The sequence below is a fragment of the Gobius niger genome (assembly GCF_951799975.1).
Source record: "Gobius niger genome assembly, chromosome: 4".
Taxonomy (NCBI): domain Eukaryota; kingdom Metazoa; phylum Chordata; class Actinopteri; order Gobiiformes; family Gobiidae; genus Gobius; species Gobius niger.
In genome coordinates, this window is record NC_136855.1 from 20,079,844 (window position 1) to 20,096,182 (window position 16,339).

General features: G+C 41.0%; 1 protein-coding gene across 1 annotated transcript in view; it reads right to left on the minus strand.

Annotated features, from left to right (window-relative positions):
• Positions 1–46: 46 nt before the first annotated feature.
• The window catches only part of dennd2b (DENN domain containing 2B), a 29,148-nt gene continuing 12,855 nt past the window's right edge, over positions 47–16,339 (minus strand). The window contains exons 4-20 of the mRNA XM_079555670.1: positions 15,827–15,972; positions 13,091–13,212; positions 12,405–12,605; positions 11,906–12,002; positions 11,766–11,810; positions 11,311–11,495; positions 9,898–10,007; positions 9,385–9,454; positions 8,469–8,546; positions 8,248–8,388; positions 8,011–8,159; positions 3,332–3,509; positions 2,962–3,003; positions 2,709–2,820; positions 987–1,226; positions 438–524; positions 47–216 (exon numbers count right to left, since the gene is read on the minus strand). Of these exons, the coding sequence (XP_079411796.1) occupies positions 182–216; positions 438–524; positions 987–1,226; positions 2,709–2,820; positions 2,962–3,003; positions 3,332–3,509; positions 8,011–8,159; positions 8,248–8,388; positions 8,469–8,546; positions 9,385–9,454; positions 9,898–10,007; positions 11,311–11,495; positions 11,766–11,810; positions 11,906–12,002; positions 12,405–12,605; positions 13,091–13,212; positions 15,827–15,972 (2,038 nt within the window). The 3' untranslated portion in view covers positions 47–181. The remainder of the gene's footprint in view (positions 217–437; positions 525–986; positions 1,227–2,708; positions 2,821–2,961; positions 3,004–3,331; positions 3,510–8,010; positions 8,160–8,247; positions 8,389–8,468; positions 8,547–9,384; positions 9,455–9,897; positions 10,008–11,310; positions 11,496–11,765; positions 11,811–11,905; positions 12,003–12,404; positions 12,606–13,090; positions 13,213–15,826; positions 15,973–16,339) is intronic.

Genomic DNA, 16,339 nt, shown 5'->3' on the forward strand with positions numbered 1-16,339 from the left:
TAAGTGGTTAATTTACATTTGGCTCGCTGTGTACCTTTTTATGAGAGCTATTTTAAGCAGTATCACAGCCAGCGTATAGCTCAATATGTACATGTTTACAATTTATATATATATATATTTAAAAAAAAAACAGTAAAAAGACATCAATGTAAGGGACATGATTTTGTTGAAGCATTGTATCTCAGTTCTTTTTGTGGAGAAACTTCATTTTGTTTCCTGAAAAACAACAAAACACACCGAATGAACCGAATTACTATACCAAGGTAAACCAGTTATTCAAATTCAGCTTACTCAAAGTACTCTCTGTGTACTTTTTACTTTAATTCATTTGACTTTTGATAATAGTTGCTGATACCTCAGAGATAATAGTTAATAAATGCAAAACATCCACACCTGACTACTGCTAATACACATTACTTTGTTAATGCAATACTTACCAAGGCCTTTGAGGAACTTGTTGACTCCACTTTGTTCACTGTCGGGCAGCTCTTCGAGATACTGATCCACCCTTTGCTCAAATAACCCTAGGCACACACAATTCGTCAGACTTTGTGTAAGAGAAGTAGGCAAGCACAGTGGGGGGAAAATAAAAAGTTATGGATGACTTTCACCCACCAGGGGGCAGTATAATGTTGTTAAAATTGTAGGAGTCCCAGCTGAAAATTACAGTGTCCCAGTATTTGTCTACAATTCTGTCTTGTATCAATCTTATGTATGGATACATTTTCTTAAAAAAAAAAAAAAAAAAAAAAGGACTTGAATAACTCAAGCAGCAATAAAGCAAAATATCTAAAATAGTATGTGATAGCATTTGATTTTTTCTTTTGCTTTTTTGGCAATAGAAATATGATAAATTTGAATACAAAAGTAAATGTTGCTTGCAATACGTTTAAAATTAAAAGCTACATTTTAAAACTATCTAACTAACCTCACTTTCACAACTTGGTTATATCCGGTAAGAATTCATACCGACATAGTATTTTTACCTTTAGCCCTCGTTTTCCTCAGCTCCCGATCTTGGATAAATCCCGCAAACATCTGCGACTCCATGAAGACGCCCAGAAAGCGGCGGATACTTTTGGATGCAACAGACTTGCGGAAAGCCTCCCTCTGGAAAGCCCTCTCTCCATGCTCGTTCTGAGTGAGGAACAGGGAATAGTGTCCGATAGTCTCCAGGAAGAAGCGGATAAAGGCTTCTGACACCAGGTTTGTCAGCGAGTTATACTCTGTAGACACAAACCAGACAAAGTTACAAACACATCACTCTGGCACAACACTCAAATGTTTTGTCCCAGGATACTTAAACAGAAGGTACTGGTTGAAGCTGGGATCAAACCACCAACCTTCAGGTTTGTATAGAACTCTCTAACCAGTAAGCCACTACCGCCCCTGTATCAAAGAATCGGGATCTGCTAAAGTGAGGGCTGAGGCATCCCAGTGGAAACGAAATTTTTAAAAAAGTCTGCTTCTGTGATATTCTGTGAAATCATTGTTTTGTCACTGTTGTAAAAACGTACAACCTAAAAGTAATTAACTTAAAATTGGGGTATGACTGATTTTGAGCTTACATGCATGTGTAATGTAAATGAGTACAGTCATAGCGAGACAAAAGAGGAGTATTGTGTTGCAGCCGCACAAGCAATCATATCTAACCACTGTATTGTTATAAAACCTAGACTCAGGGGTGTATCCCATAACTCATGGTCAATCAGTCTGAATCAGCTTCACCACAAAAGAGAAAATACACTTGTAATAATAATAATGTGGTTGGATATTGCTGTTCCCTTCTACTTGTGTTACCCCATGCAGTTGTCTCCTGCAGGACTGACTTCATGAACCGGTTCGGGCCCTGACAGTTTGACATCTTTGTAAATAAACGTTAAGATACCAACAGTTGCTGCACGTTGTGCAAGTGTGTTGTTTTGGATTGACGATAGGTTTGAACAAGTCAGAATTGGCACGAAGTGATTCAAAACAACCACCGTCATTTTTATCCACTGCGTGAAGGAATTTGGGAAAGAATGCAGACAGCGGGGACACAGAAAACCACTCATATATTTTTTTGAGGTGGCAGCAATACAGTGCAGTGAAACTATACACCGAGAAGGTATTTAAAGGCTCAAAATCATTTATGTCCAGTTTTGCCTATACGCTCCCTGGATGTTCTGTGTAAAACCAGGAATCTTAGCTGTCATCCAAAGGCAAGAAATATACACCCTTTGGGCCTGTAATGTAATAACAGAAGTGGCAGCAGTAGTTCTATAGTAGTGGTAATAAAAGTAGTAGTGGAATTCCCTAGTAATTGTAGCAACAAGTAAAATTAAAGCAGATGTGGTTTCCAGTTAATCTCAGAAGAATACCATCATTTCCAGACAATAAGCCGCTACTTTTTTCACATGCGTTGACAACGATGCGGCTAATTTATAGATTTGTACAGTCACACTGAATATTACTGCCCCCGTTACTACTACAGTTATCCACACTTGTGCACATTTAGGCCCATACATTTGTGTCAAACTCGGCAGACATTATTTCACTCGTAAAATAAACTTCGGTGACTCATTGTTATCGGCTCCTTATGACGTCACATCCCAGAGGTTTCCCACGAGGCCGGGGACTTTGACATGCACACCACCGCAGAGACAGCCCCGCTCCCAGTTAACAAAACCCAACATCTGTCCACACATATGACTGGTCCTCTTGCTCACCTTCGTCTGATTCGCTGTCGGAGTCCTGGCTGATGATGTCATTCCTCTGCTCCAGTGCCTGCACCAGAGCTGACTGGAGTTTCCGCGGCAACAGGGAGGCTTCGTCGTCCATCTGTAAACAAGAGCAAACACAGAGTCGGGATTTCATAAACAGAGGAGGTTTCGGTCTTGGTTGTAAAGCTTGGAGCCAACGTGGTACAATAATGTTAACAGCGAGAGCCTCTATCGTGTTAAAAGATAAAGAATAACTAACCTGTCGGATGAAGCGGTCGGTCCCCAGGTCAACCATTAAAGCCTAAAGACAACAAGAACAGGTATTTGTTGCTTTCAGTGGATAAGGTTAAACCTGGGTGTTATATGTTGTTGTTAAAACTGATCTGATCGTGAGCAAAAGCAGTATAATCAGGCTAATGCATAGACATGTAAAAATAAAAGTCTTATGGGAACCTCTACCAGATTTTGACTGTGCATTTTTATCGATTGTTAAGTTATGACACATGCATTTTCTTCTTTATGGAATGGCACTTGCTTTATTGGTATTTACATGACATGTGCACTGGTGTGTGTTAGGTCTCTTTAAAAATGTAGCATATCCAATGAGAAAACTCGTCTCTCTCACTTACCTCTTCTACAGGTAACTCTTTGAGCTTGGGCACTGAGCTGGACAGTAGCCCCACCAGGAAGGGCGTGGGACAGCAGACAATGTCCAGCATTGATCCAGGCAGCACCGGGATGAAGGTGTGCTGCCAGGAGAAGGGGTAGAGCAGAGCCACCACCGCGTGCATGCAGCTGGACAGGGTGCTGCAGAGAGGACACAAAAATGTATTCATGTTATTTTATATTTTAACAGATTAGTTTCATTGACATACGGGCTACACCAGAACTAGCTACAGTACAGTCAGAGCAGAGCAGATGGCCCATCAGATAAGTGTGATACATACACATGGAGGTGTCTGTCACTGCCATGTTTCTGGGGTACAGTAAACCGGCTGTTGAATTAAGCAGCATATTTGCATGACGTAAAAAATTAAAGATTCTTATGTAATAACTTGCATCTGGTCCCTTTAAATATACTGACTGACCAATGCAGACCAGGTACACCCCACAAGAGCTGCAGTTTTGAGGGCGCACTGGCTTCCAGCTACAATTTAGTCCTTAGTAAATCACACAGGTGCCAAGGAGATAAAATGTGTTGCTTCTGGGGCTGCACAATAGAGTGCCACACTGTTGTCTTCAATCTGACTGAGATTGATACATGTTTTGCAAACAAAGCCAAAAACAAGAATGCATTGTTACTGTCATGATGTTCCTAATTTAGTTGCATTTCATCCATACTTTTGTCCTTTAGCATCTTTGAAAGTCTTGTAGGAATGTATTGCATCAGTTACAGCAGTCCATAAGAGCAGACAACAGACTCCAGACAAAGTGCGTTCTCCCACTCACTGCTGGACGTCACAGAGGAGTACAAACCACACACCACTTAAAGACTGAATCACTTGAAAAGCCCTTTATTGTGACATTACTCAGTTATTTGGACAAGGGCCGGTGTGATGCCGTGTTCCAGTTGATGTCTTGTTGACGCGATGCTGACAAAGACCGATACAATTTGACTCCGACAGCTGGGGTATAACACGGAGATCACAAATAGCAGCCCGTCTTTCTCACGATCCGCCGCTTGTTGACAGTGGCTGACCCTCCTCCCCTCTGTTCTCTGCATACAGCCCGATCCATGTACACAAAGGGAGTGCAAATAAACTATGGCTTTCAACCAAACGCATACATAGCAGTGCACTAAATCACTATGGATCAAAAACAAGGTCAGCAATCACAAGTGGTATGCAAAGATTTCACGATTTCAGGGCACCCATACATTGACATTAAAATACCACGTACCATATGTCGTTGTTATTGTATAGGACGTTATAACAAAATTACAGTTACAATGTCCCCATGATGATCAAAATGCATTATTGTTTGGTAATCCGTAAATTTTTTTAAATGCATTTATGTGAATTTCGTGTAGAAGAAGTCAGAAACTATTTGTACATGTGTGCCCGTCCCAAGCCCAAAAGAGGAAGTAAGAGGTGAACATACATTTGTGCTGACCTGGACAACAAATCAACATATCTCTTTCATCTCATTTCCATCAAACTTTGATGGAAATGAGTATAACATGAAGTCTTTTCTTTTTCGCCTGAATTATTCCCCTTTGCCCGAGGAGGGCTAACTAATTCCTAACAGATCTCCAGTTTTGGGTTTTTGACAAGTTCCAACTGGGGATGAAGGGGGCACAGCTCTCAGAAACCCTCGCCACAGGCTACACGCGACCCAACACACCGCTGATAGCAGAGGGATCCATTACACTCAATCTCCGAGCACACACTCCTGGGAGAGGGATGAACTTGCAATAAAAACACGCAGCACTACCAGACGATGCCACTCAAAAAGCTTTGGAAAAAGAAAAAGTGACATTCCCCTTAGCTCACAGCCCAGAAAAGCTTCAGGATTTCAGATCAAACACTGCCGTAATTGGGGAATAAGCAGCACACATGAATGAAGCATGAATGGTTGGTTGGTGACGATAGGGAGTGGCTTGTTTTGAGTTGGATTAAATGGAATGGCTGCTTAGGAACACATTTTAACCCAGAGATTGTCAACCAGGTTTTTGTGTTCAGCCCAGAGGCACAGTAATTTCAAGATTGAGTCGGAACAAGTTTTGATAATCGTCACATTGCTTGTTTTGCCAAAATACCAAGAATGTGTACAACTTGTACCTCTGCAGTAATGAGTTAGTATGAGTTAGATTTGTGCACCTTGAATAGTGTCACTAAGTTAATGCGTGAACAACCCTGCTTTCTTTGGCTTTCTATCAAATTCTAGTTAGTCAATAATCTCCTTTGTCGGCTCAACCTGCTATGTTGTGCAGCACCAGGAAACCGAGATCACTTAGCAGCAAATCAAACCGATCAACAAATACTGAAGTTGGTACACTCTTTACTAGTAGTGCAAACAATCTCAGGCCCAGTACTCTGCTGTCCAATTACATCTTCTGTGGAAACCAGACCTATTCTTAAAATAATAAATAAAACAATTCTGAAAATGACTCTTAAAATTACAGCATAGTGTATATGAAGTATGAACCTATAGGATTTCTATGGCAAGCTGTTGTACTTTTATACATTTCAGAGCTTTTCTGCTCCCTTAATCCCCAAATAGCTTTTCCTGACTTCCTGCCTATAAGGATCTTTAGACACTTGCACTTATTCTGAGCTCTTTGGCTTCACACATGGTCCAGCAGAAGCAATTATTACACAAGTGAAAAATGACTTCCCAACAGAAATCTCGACACATGTTTTACTACTCGCAGTTAGATCACAACTGTTGAGAGAGACTACAGATGAGAGCAGGTGTTTGTGTATGGCGCTGTCTGAGCATGTATAATCTGCTCAGGGAGGTAAATATTCATGACAGTTTGAGACAAATTTAAAACTCAGCTGTGGTACGACTGGACCGAAGTTAGAAAATAAAAAAACATTTCACTTGTTTGCTTTGCAGATTTTGCCCAAACTCTGAATTAAATACCTCATGGAGAACAGGACGGTTAAAGTGGTTTGGGCCCAGTGCCAACATAGCATGGCATGTTTCATAAAAGTTTGAACAGAGGTCTGAGTGAAATTAGCATGTTGCCATATGCTTTGATTAGAAAAACAGCAGCAGCTGAGGCAATAATTCAGCGGTGTCTGAGACGTACAACACTGTACAGCTGCAAAACCTGTTACAAGCGTTCACTCATAATGCTGCAGAAAGACAAGCACTCACAATACACTCAGGGCACTTGACTATTGGATCTGTTATTAATCTAAAGAAAAAGTAAAAACAGATCATATCTCAATAGTTTGCAATCAGTATGTAGAAGGCTGTAACACTGCCCTTGAAATTTACATGGATCTATTCAGATATTGTAACTAGCCTCTTTAATGGCACACCAAACACCAATGACAAGTCTCCATAATTAAAAAAGCACTATGAAACATGTATAAAATAATATGTAACTGAATAATACTCAGTACCATTGTAATGTAAGAACACGCTGCCAAATCTCTGTCATAAACACATCATCAAGAACCTTCCATAGTCAAAGCTTGAAGACATGCAGAAGCATAGGCATAAAAGCACTGGCAACACTCAGTCATCATCTTCAAGTCAACAGAGTTTGGCCATGAAGAAATGTCAGAGAACAATAAAGGCATTTCATCTATGATAAAGTATTGTGACTAAAGTTTGCAGTTCAATATTAAAACATTTAATTTCAAAAATGAGACCTCACATGGGTCAACTTGATGGCATTTCCTGCTGGTGCTTACGTTGGATATAGATTTCAAGAGAAAGATGCATACATCATGTTCAGCTGGAGGTATTTTGGGAAGAGATTATGTACCAAAGCTCCAGTGGGAGTAGCCCTTTTATCATAGAAGTCATTAATGATGCAGTGAGGCCCTGTCAGTGCTTCCCAGAGAAACCCAAACACAGCAGCTCAGCATGTCTGCACACATCCACATTACAATCTACACAAGCTACAAACCTATGGGTTTAAACTGAGGGCAGCAGACACAAGAACTGACTTTATCTGGGAGCCAAAAGATTACACTGCACACTTAGATATTTGTAATTTTCATTTTTGTAGCTATTTCTGTAATGTAATGTAATGTCATGTGTAGCTAAAAAAAAGTATGTTTTCTTTGTGGACTGAACTTTTACCATAACCATGACACCAGTCCTACAAGTAATATCGTGACACGGTATAATTTATTACTCCCTCTCAGTGATCCTTCATCATGTCACATAATGAGCACTTTTAACCGTTCTTCTACAGAGACATAGAGCGCTGTCAGTCAAACAGGGAGTGAACACAGCAGAGTGAGTCAAACAGTGACAGTGCAGCCACATATCACCCAGAGTCGCACACAGGAAGTGCATTCCTTCCCTTCAGTCACTGCCCCCCATAGTGTTTGTTTAAACTCGGCCTGATAAATGTACAGATAACATGTCCACTGCAGTCTCCTCCCTGTCCACTCCGGTGCTGCTCCAAAAGTCTCTGCTCTTTTACCAGACGTTAAGACTAGGACAATAGGTCTCAGGAATCAGAGAACACCTGATCCTCTGCAGCTACTGTCATCAATGTGGTCCAGCTGGCTAACTGACAGACAAATACACTAACTTGTTGCTCAACTCAAGAACTAACAGCCAACAGGAACAGTATAGAAAACAGATTCAGTTCATAATTAGAAGAAGCAGAACCTACCTGAGTTTATCAGCCACAAAGATGACTCTTCGCTCTAACAGCAGCGATGCAAAGACCCGTATGACCTGGCGTACACTCAGACATTTAAATAGACTCTCGAAGTCCACATGCTCCAGTCTGGAGTCAGTGGGTCGCCTCAACTCAATGACCTACATAAAAATCAAATTGTAAAACGTCAGTGATAAATCTTTGCTTCAAAGGCCATTATGAAAATACAGTGCTATCAACAGCTCTAACCTCATTTCCTGCTCCAGGCAGAAAGGTCTTCACTTTGATGAGCTTCCCTGGCGCAGGGAAGGGCGACTCCATCAAACTCCTCATAAACGGGTAGACCAAGGCTGCGGAGATGCCCCTGCGCCTCTCGACCTCATCCAGGATCTGAGGAGAACATGTTAAGCGCTGTAGAGTCATTATCTACAATCTGAATAAAAACAAAAAAATAACTAGGATATACTCACCGTTGAGAATAAGTCAAAACAGCCCAGTCTGCTTATCACACAGTAAACCTCTGGAAGTCGGGACCCTTTGCCACTTGGCTATAAGGACAAAACAATACAGAGACAGATTGTTAGAAAACTGTGTGCCTCTTAATGTGGCTTATACAATGAAACAGGCCAACTCATCGCAGATTAAGACAGTTTATGTATCGTGGATGTAATCTAAGGTGAAGGCTTTGATGTGGGCACCCAGTTCCTAAACAGATGTGGTTTATCTGCTGATAGTATCACCTCCTTCAGTTCACTTTAAGACCATTATGTGCGCCAAGAAGCAGGGGGTACGCAGACAAGAGACACTCCAGCACACACAGCAGCAGCCACCAGTGAAAACAAGCACTCAAGAAAAGCCAATTCACTTGTCCATATTAGGAATACAATTTTCTCCCCTGCTTTTCCAAATGGATGATTAAATCAACTATGTGCTGCTTGATTCAAGTCCTCAGGAATGCCGCTCTGCTGCCAACGGCCGGACAGACAACAGCGGGAGGAAGCACAGTTATTGGAAGAGAGCTATGGCTGCGTAATGTTTAAAACCGGTTACTATCAAGCAAACATATTAAGCAAACCGGCAAAAAGAAGATGAGAAAGTGGAAATTTGAAACCGATTTTTTGCCAATAGTGTGATGCGTGTGATAGTGTGCTGAAAGGCTGCGAGTAAATAGTCACTGCATTTCACACGATCCCACATCGCCAGGGTTGGCAGCCACGGGATAATTGTAAAGTCAGGCACAAAACACTTCAAAGCTGCTCATTATAGGGAGATTCAGCACAAGAAGAGTTCAAATGTCCAGAAAGACTGTGTGCCATGGTGAGACATAGGGTCAAACCTCAGCCCCACTAGCCAGGGCCACATCGTGAGATAAAAAGGAGTCATTACCAATAGTCGTCTGCAGTAGCCGAACCTCCTGCTGCCATCCTCCCCGGTTAACATAAAGGAGAAGGTCTCACTATTAGGAGAGAGCACAATAAACTGCTTTAGTATACAACTATACAGGTTCACAACACATATAACAAGCCCCGTGCTCCGTCATTAAAAATATATCTGGAATTGTGTGTTGTTGTTTGTTTTCCTGCATTTTCAAGCTGTCTCCTTTTCAAGAGACAGCTTCAAGGTCTTCCAAACTTGTTCTGATCATTTCAAAGCTCACAGTGTATTTAAACATGTCTGGCCACCTGTAGTCAAAGTAATGTAGCAAGTTCTCCATATCTCACCAACAAAAACATTGTATTATATTTATTTCCAGGTTAAAATGTTAATGTGGCCTTAAACTGCATCGCTCACATCCAACAGGAGAGGATGAGCCCAGAGGTGAGCTCAGGAATTTAAGCTGAAAAGTGTTTTATAAACCAGAATAAAGCATGATTTATAGGACTATGTGTGGTAACTTACCTTGTGTACTCCAACACAGGACCCCAGTCTTTTGCGTCGGGAAAACAAAACTGAGGAATGGCTTTGAGTCTCTGCTCGGCCTCCCTCATCTGCTTGGTGGGCCTCTCGAGCTGCGAGGGGGAACAAGAGGAATCTCAGTTGGCTCATTCAAGTGTCTCGTTTCTGTGATCCCCATGGACCCTCAGCGAGACAAAGAAATTATTAATATTATTCCCATACAAGGTTATAAACATACAGCACTAGACCTTTAATTTGTTATCAGCACCACATGATAAGGAAGGAGCTGTGATTTAATATTGGTCATGTTATGGTGTCAGTGGGTGTCCAAAACCCCCCAATTTCAACTAAAACAGTCGATCTGTCTCAGTAATGGTACAGTGTTATGTATGGCAGCCTCTGACCTCAAAAGGCGCCACTTCCACTAATCTTCCTAACTCACAAACACAGCAGTAAAAGCCTCTCTGAGAAACATTTAACATAATTATATTGTGAGTCTGACCCTCCAAATTACAAAATGTGAGCTGTAATTGAATAACTATCTTAGGGACGCCTGCGTGAGACTGGGTTTATGTGAGCATGGAGGGAAGATAAATCAAGGGCAGAAAAAAAGCTACATTGCAAGATTTTAAACAAGTTTTCAAACCACTTTTGGTAAGTATTTACATTTGATTATATAGCAATATGATGCAAAAATCATAGTATAAATAAACAAATAGAAATGTCAAATATCAATTAAAAATAAAGTCAATTTCATAGTGACATCATTATTCAGACCCAGTACAACAGCAGCAGCCCCAATCCTTTTCTCTATTTATTGTTTAAGAAAAGTAGCAGACCTTAAAGGAACAGGCCACCATTTTTCGTACTGAGATAGACGAGGTGATTGATTGATTGATTGATTGATTGATTGATTGATTGATGAACATATCTCAGTATGGAAAAATGGTAGCCTGTTCCTTTAAAGCAGAACTAAGTAACTCATGCCCCTACAGACCATAAGTGCCACTGCAGGTGTCGTAGCATGTTGCGTTTTTTCACTCATTAATTGTCCATCTGAGTAAATACTACACTGACAGAAAAGACAAAGGGAGAGAGGGATATTATACATCCAATGACACAATGGAGATCATTTTTTTCACTCAAACTTGGCTGTATGCTTTGCCCATTAGCTGCTTCTTAATTCCATTAGTGTGTATTGGTGGCTACGACCCGTACTAGGCAGCAAAGGTGAAATTGTAGTTTTCTGGCCAGAGACACCAGGGGGAGATGAACAACCCCCCAATCACCCCATTAACACTTGTATTACCCCCAGAGGGACTACAAAAGGGATTTATTAAGGTAAACAAGTTACTTAGTACTGCTTTAATAACACAAGAATAAATAGAGGAGTGTGAATACTTCCTTCATTTTTACCTTGGGAAACTGATAGGTGACCTCTGGAGTGTATGAGTTCTTGCTGGGCTTCTTCTTTAGGGACACAACCACAAAATACTCAAACAATTCTCTCTCCTGCCACTCGATGAGCTGCAGCTCCAGGGTTCTGTAGCTTGGGGCTCGCCGCAGAATCGACTGAAGCTTCAGCAGTCTCTGCGTGTGTGCTGAGGGCAACAAATGGAAATTTTAGGGGTAGAAGTACCTAAAAACCTAAATAACAGTTACAGCTTTACGTTTTCTTTATCAGGTAAGCTTTCTCCTTCCTCTGAGAGTTCACTGTTCACTGTGGTTCACTCAATATATTTCATAGCATGTAATAATATAGCAAAGTGTTGTAGGAGGATATCAATGAAATCTCCAATTATTAAGTAAAGTATAGTGATCAATGTATTCAAATCGGTCTATACTTGAATTAATAATGAAGTGTCTCTCACCTTTGAACCTGTCATCAGAGTCGCTCTCACTTTCGCTGTTGTCATCTGTTTTTGGACATAACAGAGACAAGTGTGTTTTCACAAGCCAAAGAGGAATTTCGCTAATGTCCAAAGAAGCGTTTCTATGTCCATGCTCTTACCTCGTAAAGACGCTGTCTCGACGTTGGTCATGGACAACTTTTTGAGCCTTTTCTTCCCACGCTTAGCGCAGTAAATGGAGTTTATCCTTTGGACCAGCTTTAGACAAAATATGAAAACATAATTTGTTGGTGTAACTAAGGAATTATGGGAGCAGAAGTGTATAATTTAGGCATATAGAAGACAAAAGGTTTGGGTAAAGAGTGTAGCAATAAGTATACAAGCAGTAATTACACACTTTCAAATAAGAATGCAACACGCAAAACAAAGAGAAATAGAGAAAATGTTTAGACAGTGGTGACTAATGAGCTTATTCTTAGTAACATACAACATGCTAGTCTCCAGACAAGGAAGGAAGGGAGGGTGATGGTCTGCAGCACCACAACACAAGAATGTATATTTCAATACAATAGCCTTGGATCTACGGTGAATACGGGCGGTTCTTTCTATTACGGACAATAGCTTTTCGTATGACCCAGCTTCAGTGACCATATAATGTACCTTGGGGATCTTCCAGTGCCTGTGTGAACCCAGAGTGTCGCTGGTGCCACAGAAGTTGTTGTCCAGCAGCCCACAAGGCGACTGGGGCAGGAGGAGCATGTCGTTGTGGCTGTGGCGTTTGGACAACTGGGACATCCGGTGGCTCTTTCTCTCTGTGGGACCAGTGGAGCGCAGGGACTGGCTACTGGGTTTGGATGGTAACTAACAACAGAGGGAACAAAAATGTAGTTTGGTTAATGTCCAAGTGCATTAAGGTGACAGATAGTATGTCAGCAAAGAGAGACTATTGTTGTTTTTAAAAATGGAAAATCAAATCCTGTTTCCAAGGGAGAGAGAGCTTGGTGTCAATGTGCGTATGCCAGCACTGCACTCTGGCTTTTCTGGGAAATGTCAAAACGGTATAAACATACCGGATAGTTCCTTTTATACAGCAAAGGGGCCTACGGCGTTCAAATTTGGTAAAAGAACAGTGATCAAACAAAACAGGACAACAGCAGGACAGCTTCTAAACTGTAAGCAAGAATGAATCTAGTGTAGATTGTTCATGCATTTGCAAAGACACAGAATTTAAGTTTTTATCTTCATATCAAGACCACAACAGAACATTTGCAACAATGTTAGAATTGAAAACACCTGATTCTTTACATGATTATGTCGTTTCCAGACAGAGGACACACATGTATCACCTGCGGAGGAGAGTTGAGTTTCCGGTCCGCAGTGCTCCACGACCGGCTGCTCTCTGTGAAACACGACTTTCGCCCCAGACTCCTGCGCTTCAGGTCAACATCCTCGTACGGGTTCTCCTTCTCTGTGGGGAACAGGGTCAGACTCAGAGTAGCTCAGACAGACATCCTTTAATAGAGCTTCAGTCCACAGGAAAGGGGGTTGTTTTTGGAAAGTACTCGATGACGTCCGGGGTCACAGGGGGCAGTTTGGGGGCAGTGTGGTGTAGAAGAATTAAGAGGCAAAAATCCTGAAAGAATCTTGTCATAAAGGCTGCGGTGAAACAAGTGGACTTTTTTCAATATAATTGCTGCTGGCACAGGGCCCCACAGGTCTCAGCTGAAACTGCTGGACACTACACTGTGAATCAGTTGTAGTTCAGGCATGGATTAGTCTGCTGGAGTGTGTCAAATACAGGGTCATATTCAAGGAAATTAGGCAGTAATTAAAACCAAGTAAACAAGCAAAGGTACAAGCTCTTCAGTATCCACATTCAAACTGTGTGATATAAATTTGAAACAATCTTGACACCTGTTGTTGTTTTTTTGTGATGCACATTTTCACCTGACCATCAAACGCATAGAAAACTTACAAAAGTAAACCAAACTTGAAAAAGTAGTGTCTCCACACCAGACACTATTCAAGAGTGTTTCCTAAACACATTCATCTTGGTCTGATGTGATAGCAGCAGAATGATAATAGGAACAGAACACAGTACACAGCTCCCGCTGATGTCACATGGCACAGAACCAACTCAAATAGAGAAAACGCCGTGGCCCATGTCTATTCAGACATATGCTCTGAGAATAGCTTTTTGGCAGGGTCCGGGGAAGGTTGTGAGAAAGTGAAGCAACCACAATGAAGAACAAAAACAGAGCCAGATGGCGTTGAAATGCATGAGGGAAACTTTTACAAGAAAGAAAAGCCCTCTGCCCTAAAAGACACAATTTACTTTGCAAAAAGTTAAATCATTAACTTTCAGATCTGTCTTGTGAGCCGTTGTAGTTAATTATTAAAAACACAAATCCAAACTTACTAAATGCTCACTGACATCACTCACAGTTGATGAGTTCATGATAAAAGGTGAGGAGTTGAATAAGAGGGCTTAGTCAGACCCCATGTTGCACTACTGCTCCATTGAAGCTTGGCACTTGTGTAATGAGGGCTCGCTAGGAAAATGATATGTCTGGGTAGGACTGCTGATGCACATGAGGGTACTAATCTACACTTCTGATTACAAGCACGTCTTTAACACGCTCCCAGACACACTGCTTTACTTAGGGAGGGACACGCCTCTAGTCCACACTGCAGGGATTGTTGGTTTCAGTCTCGACTCAATAGGCTTCCTGGGAACAAAACAAGCCGCAGGAGCCACTACAACAATGACAAGATTGGTTTACCCTTAGAGGTAGAGGCCAAGCTTAGAGGTTTCTGTACATGTGATAATATACACCATGAACCTCATTTCATTTGAAACATTCATTGCATATCTAATTGTTTGAAGGTATCTTTGCATCAAACCCCTGTTTTTAGTCTATTCTACGTGCAAGTGGCTGTTGGAGATAATCTATTTTGTGACAAATTCGGAATTCAGGACTACTTTCGTCCGATAATGCCGTGTTCTTGAGTGTGTGTCCCGGTAGTGTACTTAACCCCCATGACCTCCAGTGCCAGCGAGCGTCTATGTCTAAAAGCCCAAGATTACTGGTGTCTTTATCTTAGGTGGGTGACTAATGGTGAAGTGCTTTTAAAGTTCCCAAATGACCGTTTTGGGAAACATGACTAAAGTGGTTGTCGTCATCAGTATCACTTTAAATTGTACTAATCATGTTTGTGTGACACTAAGCAATTGTATTATTATTTTAATAATAACCTCTAGTTCAAGCCTCTCTCAACAGCTATAAACTATATTATATTGTTCATAAATGTTATGGTGTCATTTTAGTAGTCTAGAATTACGAATGGATAATGATACATCAGACAGGCGTAAGCAAACTGCAGATAGTACAGTGTTGTGTGTTGTAAGACTTAGTGAATCTTGGCACAGAATCACAGGTTTCCTGCACATAGTGATTCAGTGGCTTGTAAAATGTTTAGTTATATTCAGCCGCAATGTTCTGTGAGCCTTCCCTCTATCTCTGGAATTTGAAATCACATAGTAGCACAGGTTTTTGAGCACATCCACATACAAACACAGAGAACTGTTTTTATACAAATCATATCCATAACACCATCAAAGACAGAAAATGTAATTAGGCCCTGAACTCATTTCTTTGTTTGAACATTATTTTATTATTAACATGAGCCTGATGAACTCAAGACAATTTAGCTACAAGATACCTTGAACTTAAGAAGGAAATTTAGCAAAATATACATATCATGTTTGCCAGAAAGACCTCTGATTCCCCCCCCCCATGTTAACATTTGAGTGAGTATTCTCTTGGGGGCATGGTCCAGGACTCGGGCAGATGGCAAAGGGTCATTTAGTGGAAAGGAATTTCACACCCCAACATTTCAGACTGAAACAGACACTATATTCATCACACAAATAAATACAAAGAGGTTTATGAAAACTCTAAAGAGTAGTTTAAACTGAACCTTGTCTTGTCTTTTGCAAATAAAAGCATAATATGATTTGTATTGATCATCGTGGAAGAATGTGCATGTTCTTCAGTACAACCAGAAGTCACAGTGCTTACCCACAATGTCCTCATACGCGTTCTCTTCAAAAGTGCTTTTAGCATTGGATTTATTCCTCGTGTCTGTAGTTGATGTGCCGTTCTCTGTTGGAGAGGAGGAATATGAAATTGGTTGGCTTGTAGCATCCTCAGACTCACACGACTCTCTGAAATTAAACACAGGACATTAAGCCACATTTATAATGATAATTGGAGCAATTAAAGTGTTTTTCATAAACTGTGGACTGTGGGCTGTGTTTGTGGAGAAGGGAAAGAGGATTTTTATATTGCCCTCAAAAAGTAGACTATTGTAGAGTTTCTGTTAATATTTCACAAATATTACCAATCTGACAGTGTCCCGAGAAGCCAAATGTTCAAAGTACATTTTACCTATAACTACCTTTTATATGATGCAGAAGTTAAGTGAGCATCTACACCCTGAAAACTTCACATGAAAGTTACAGTACGGTTAGAATGAATTGAACCGTGGCCATGATGATATCTTTCTAAATGTGCACAGGCGGGACTACAGAG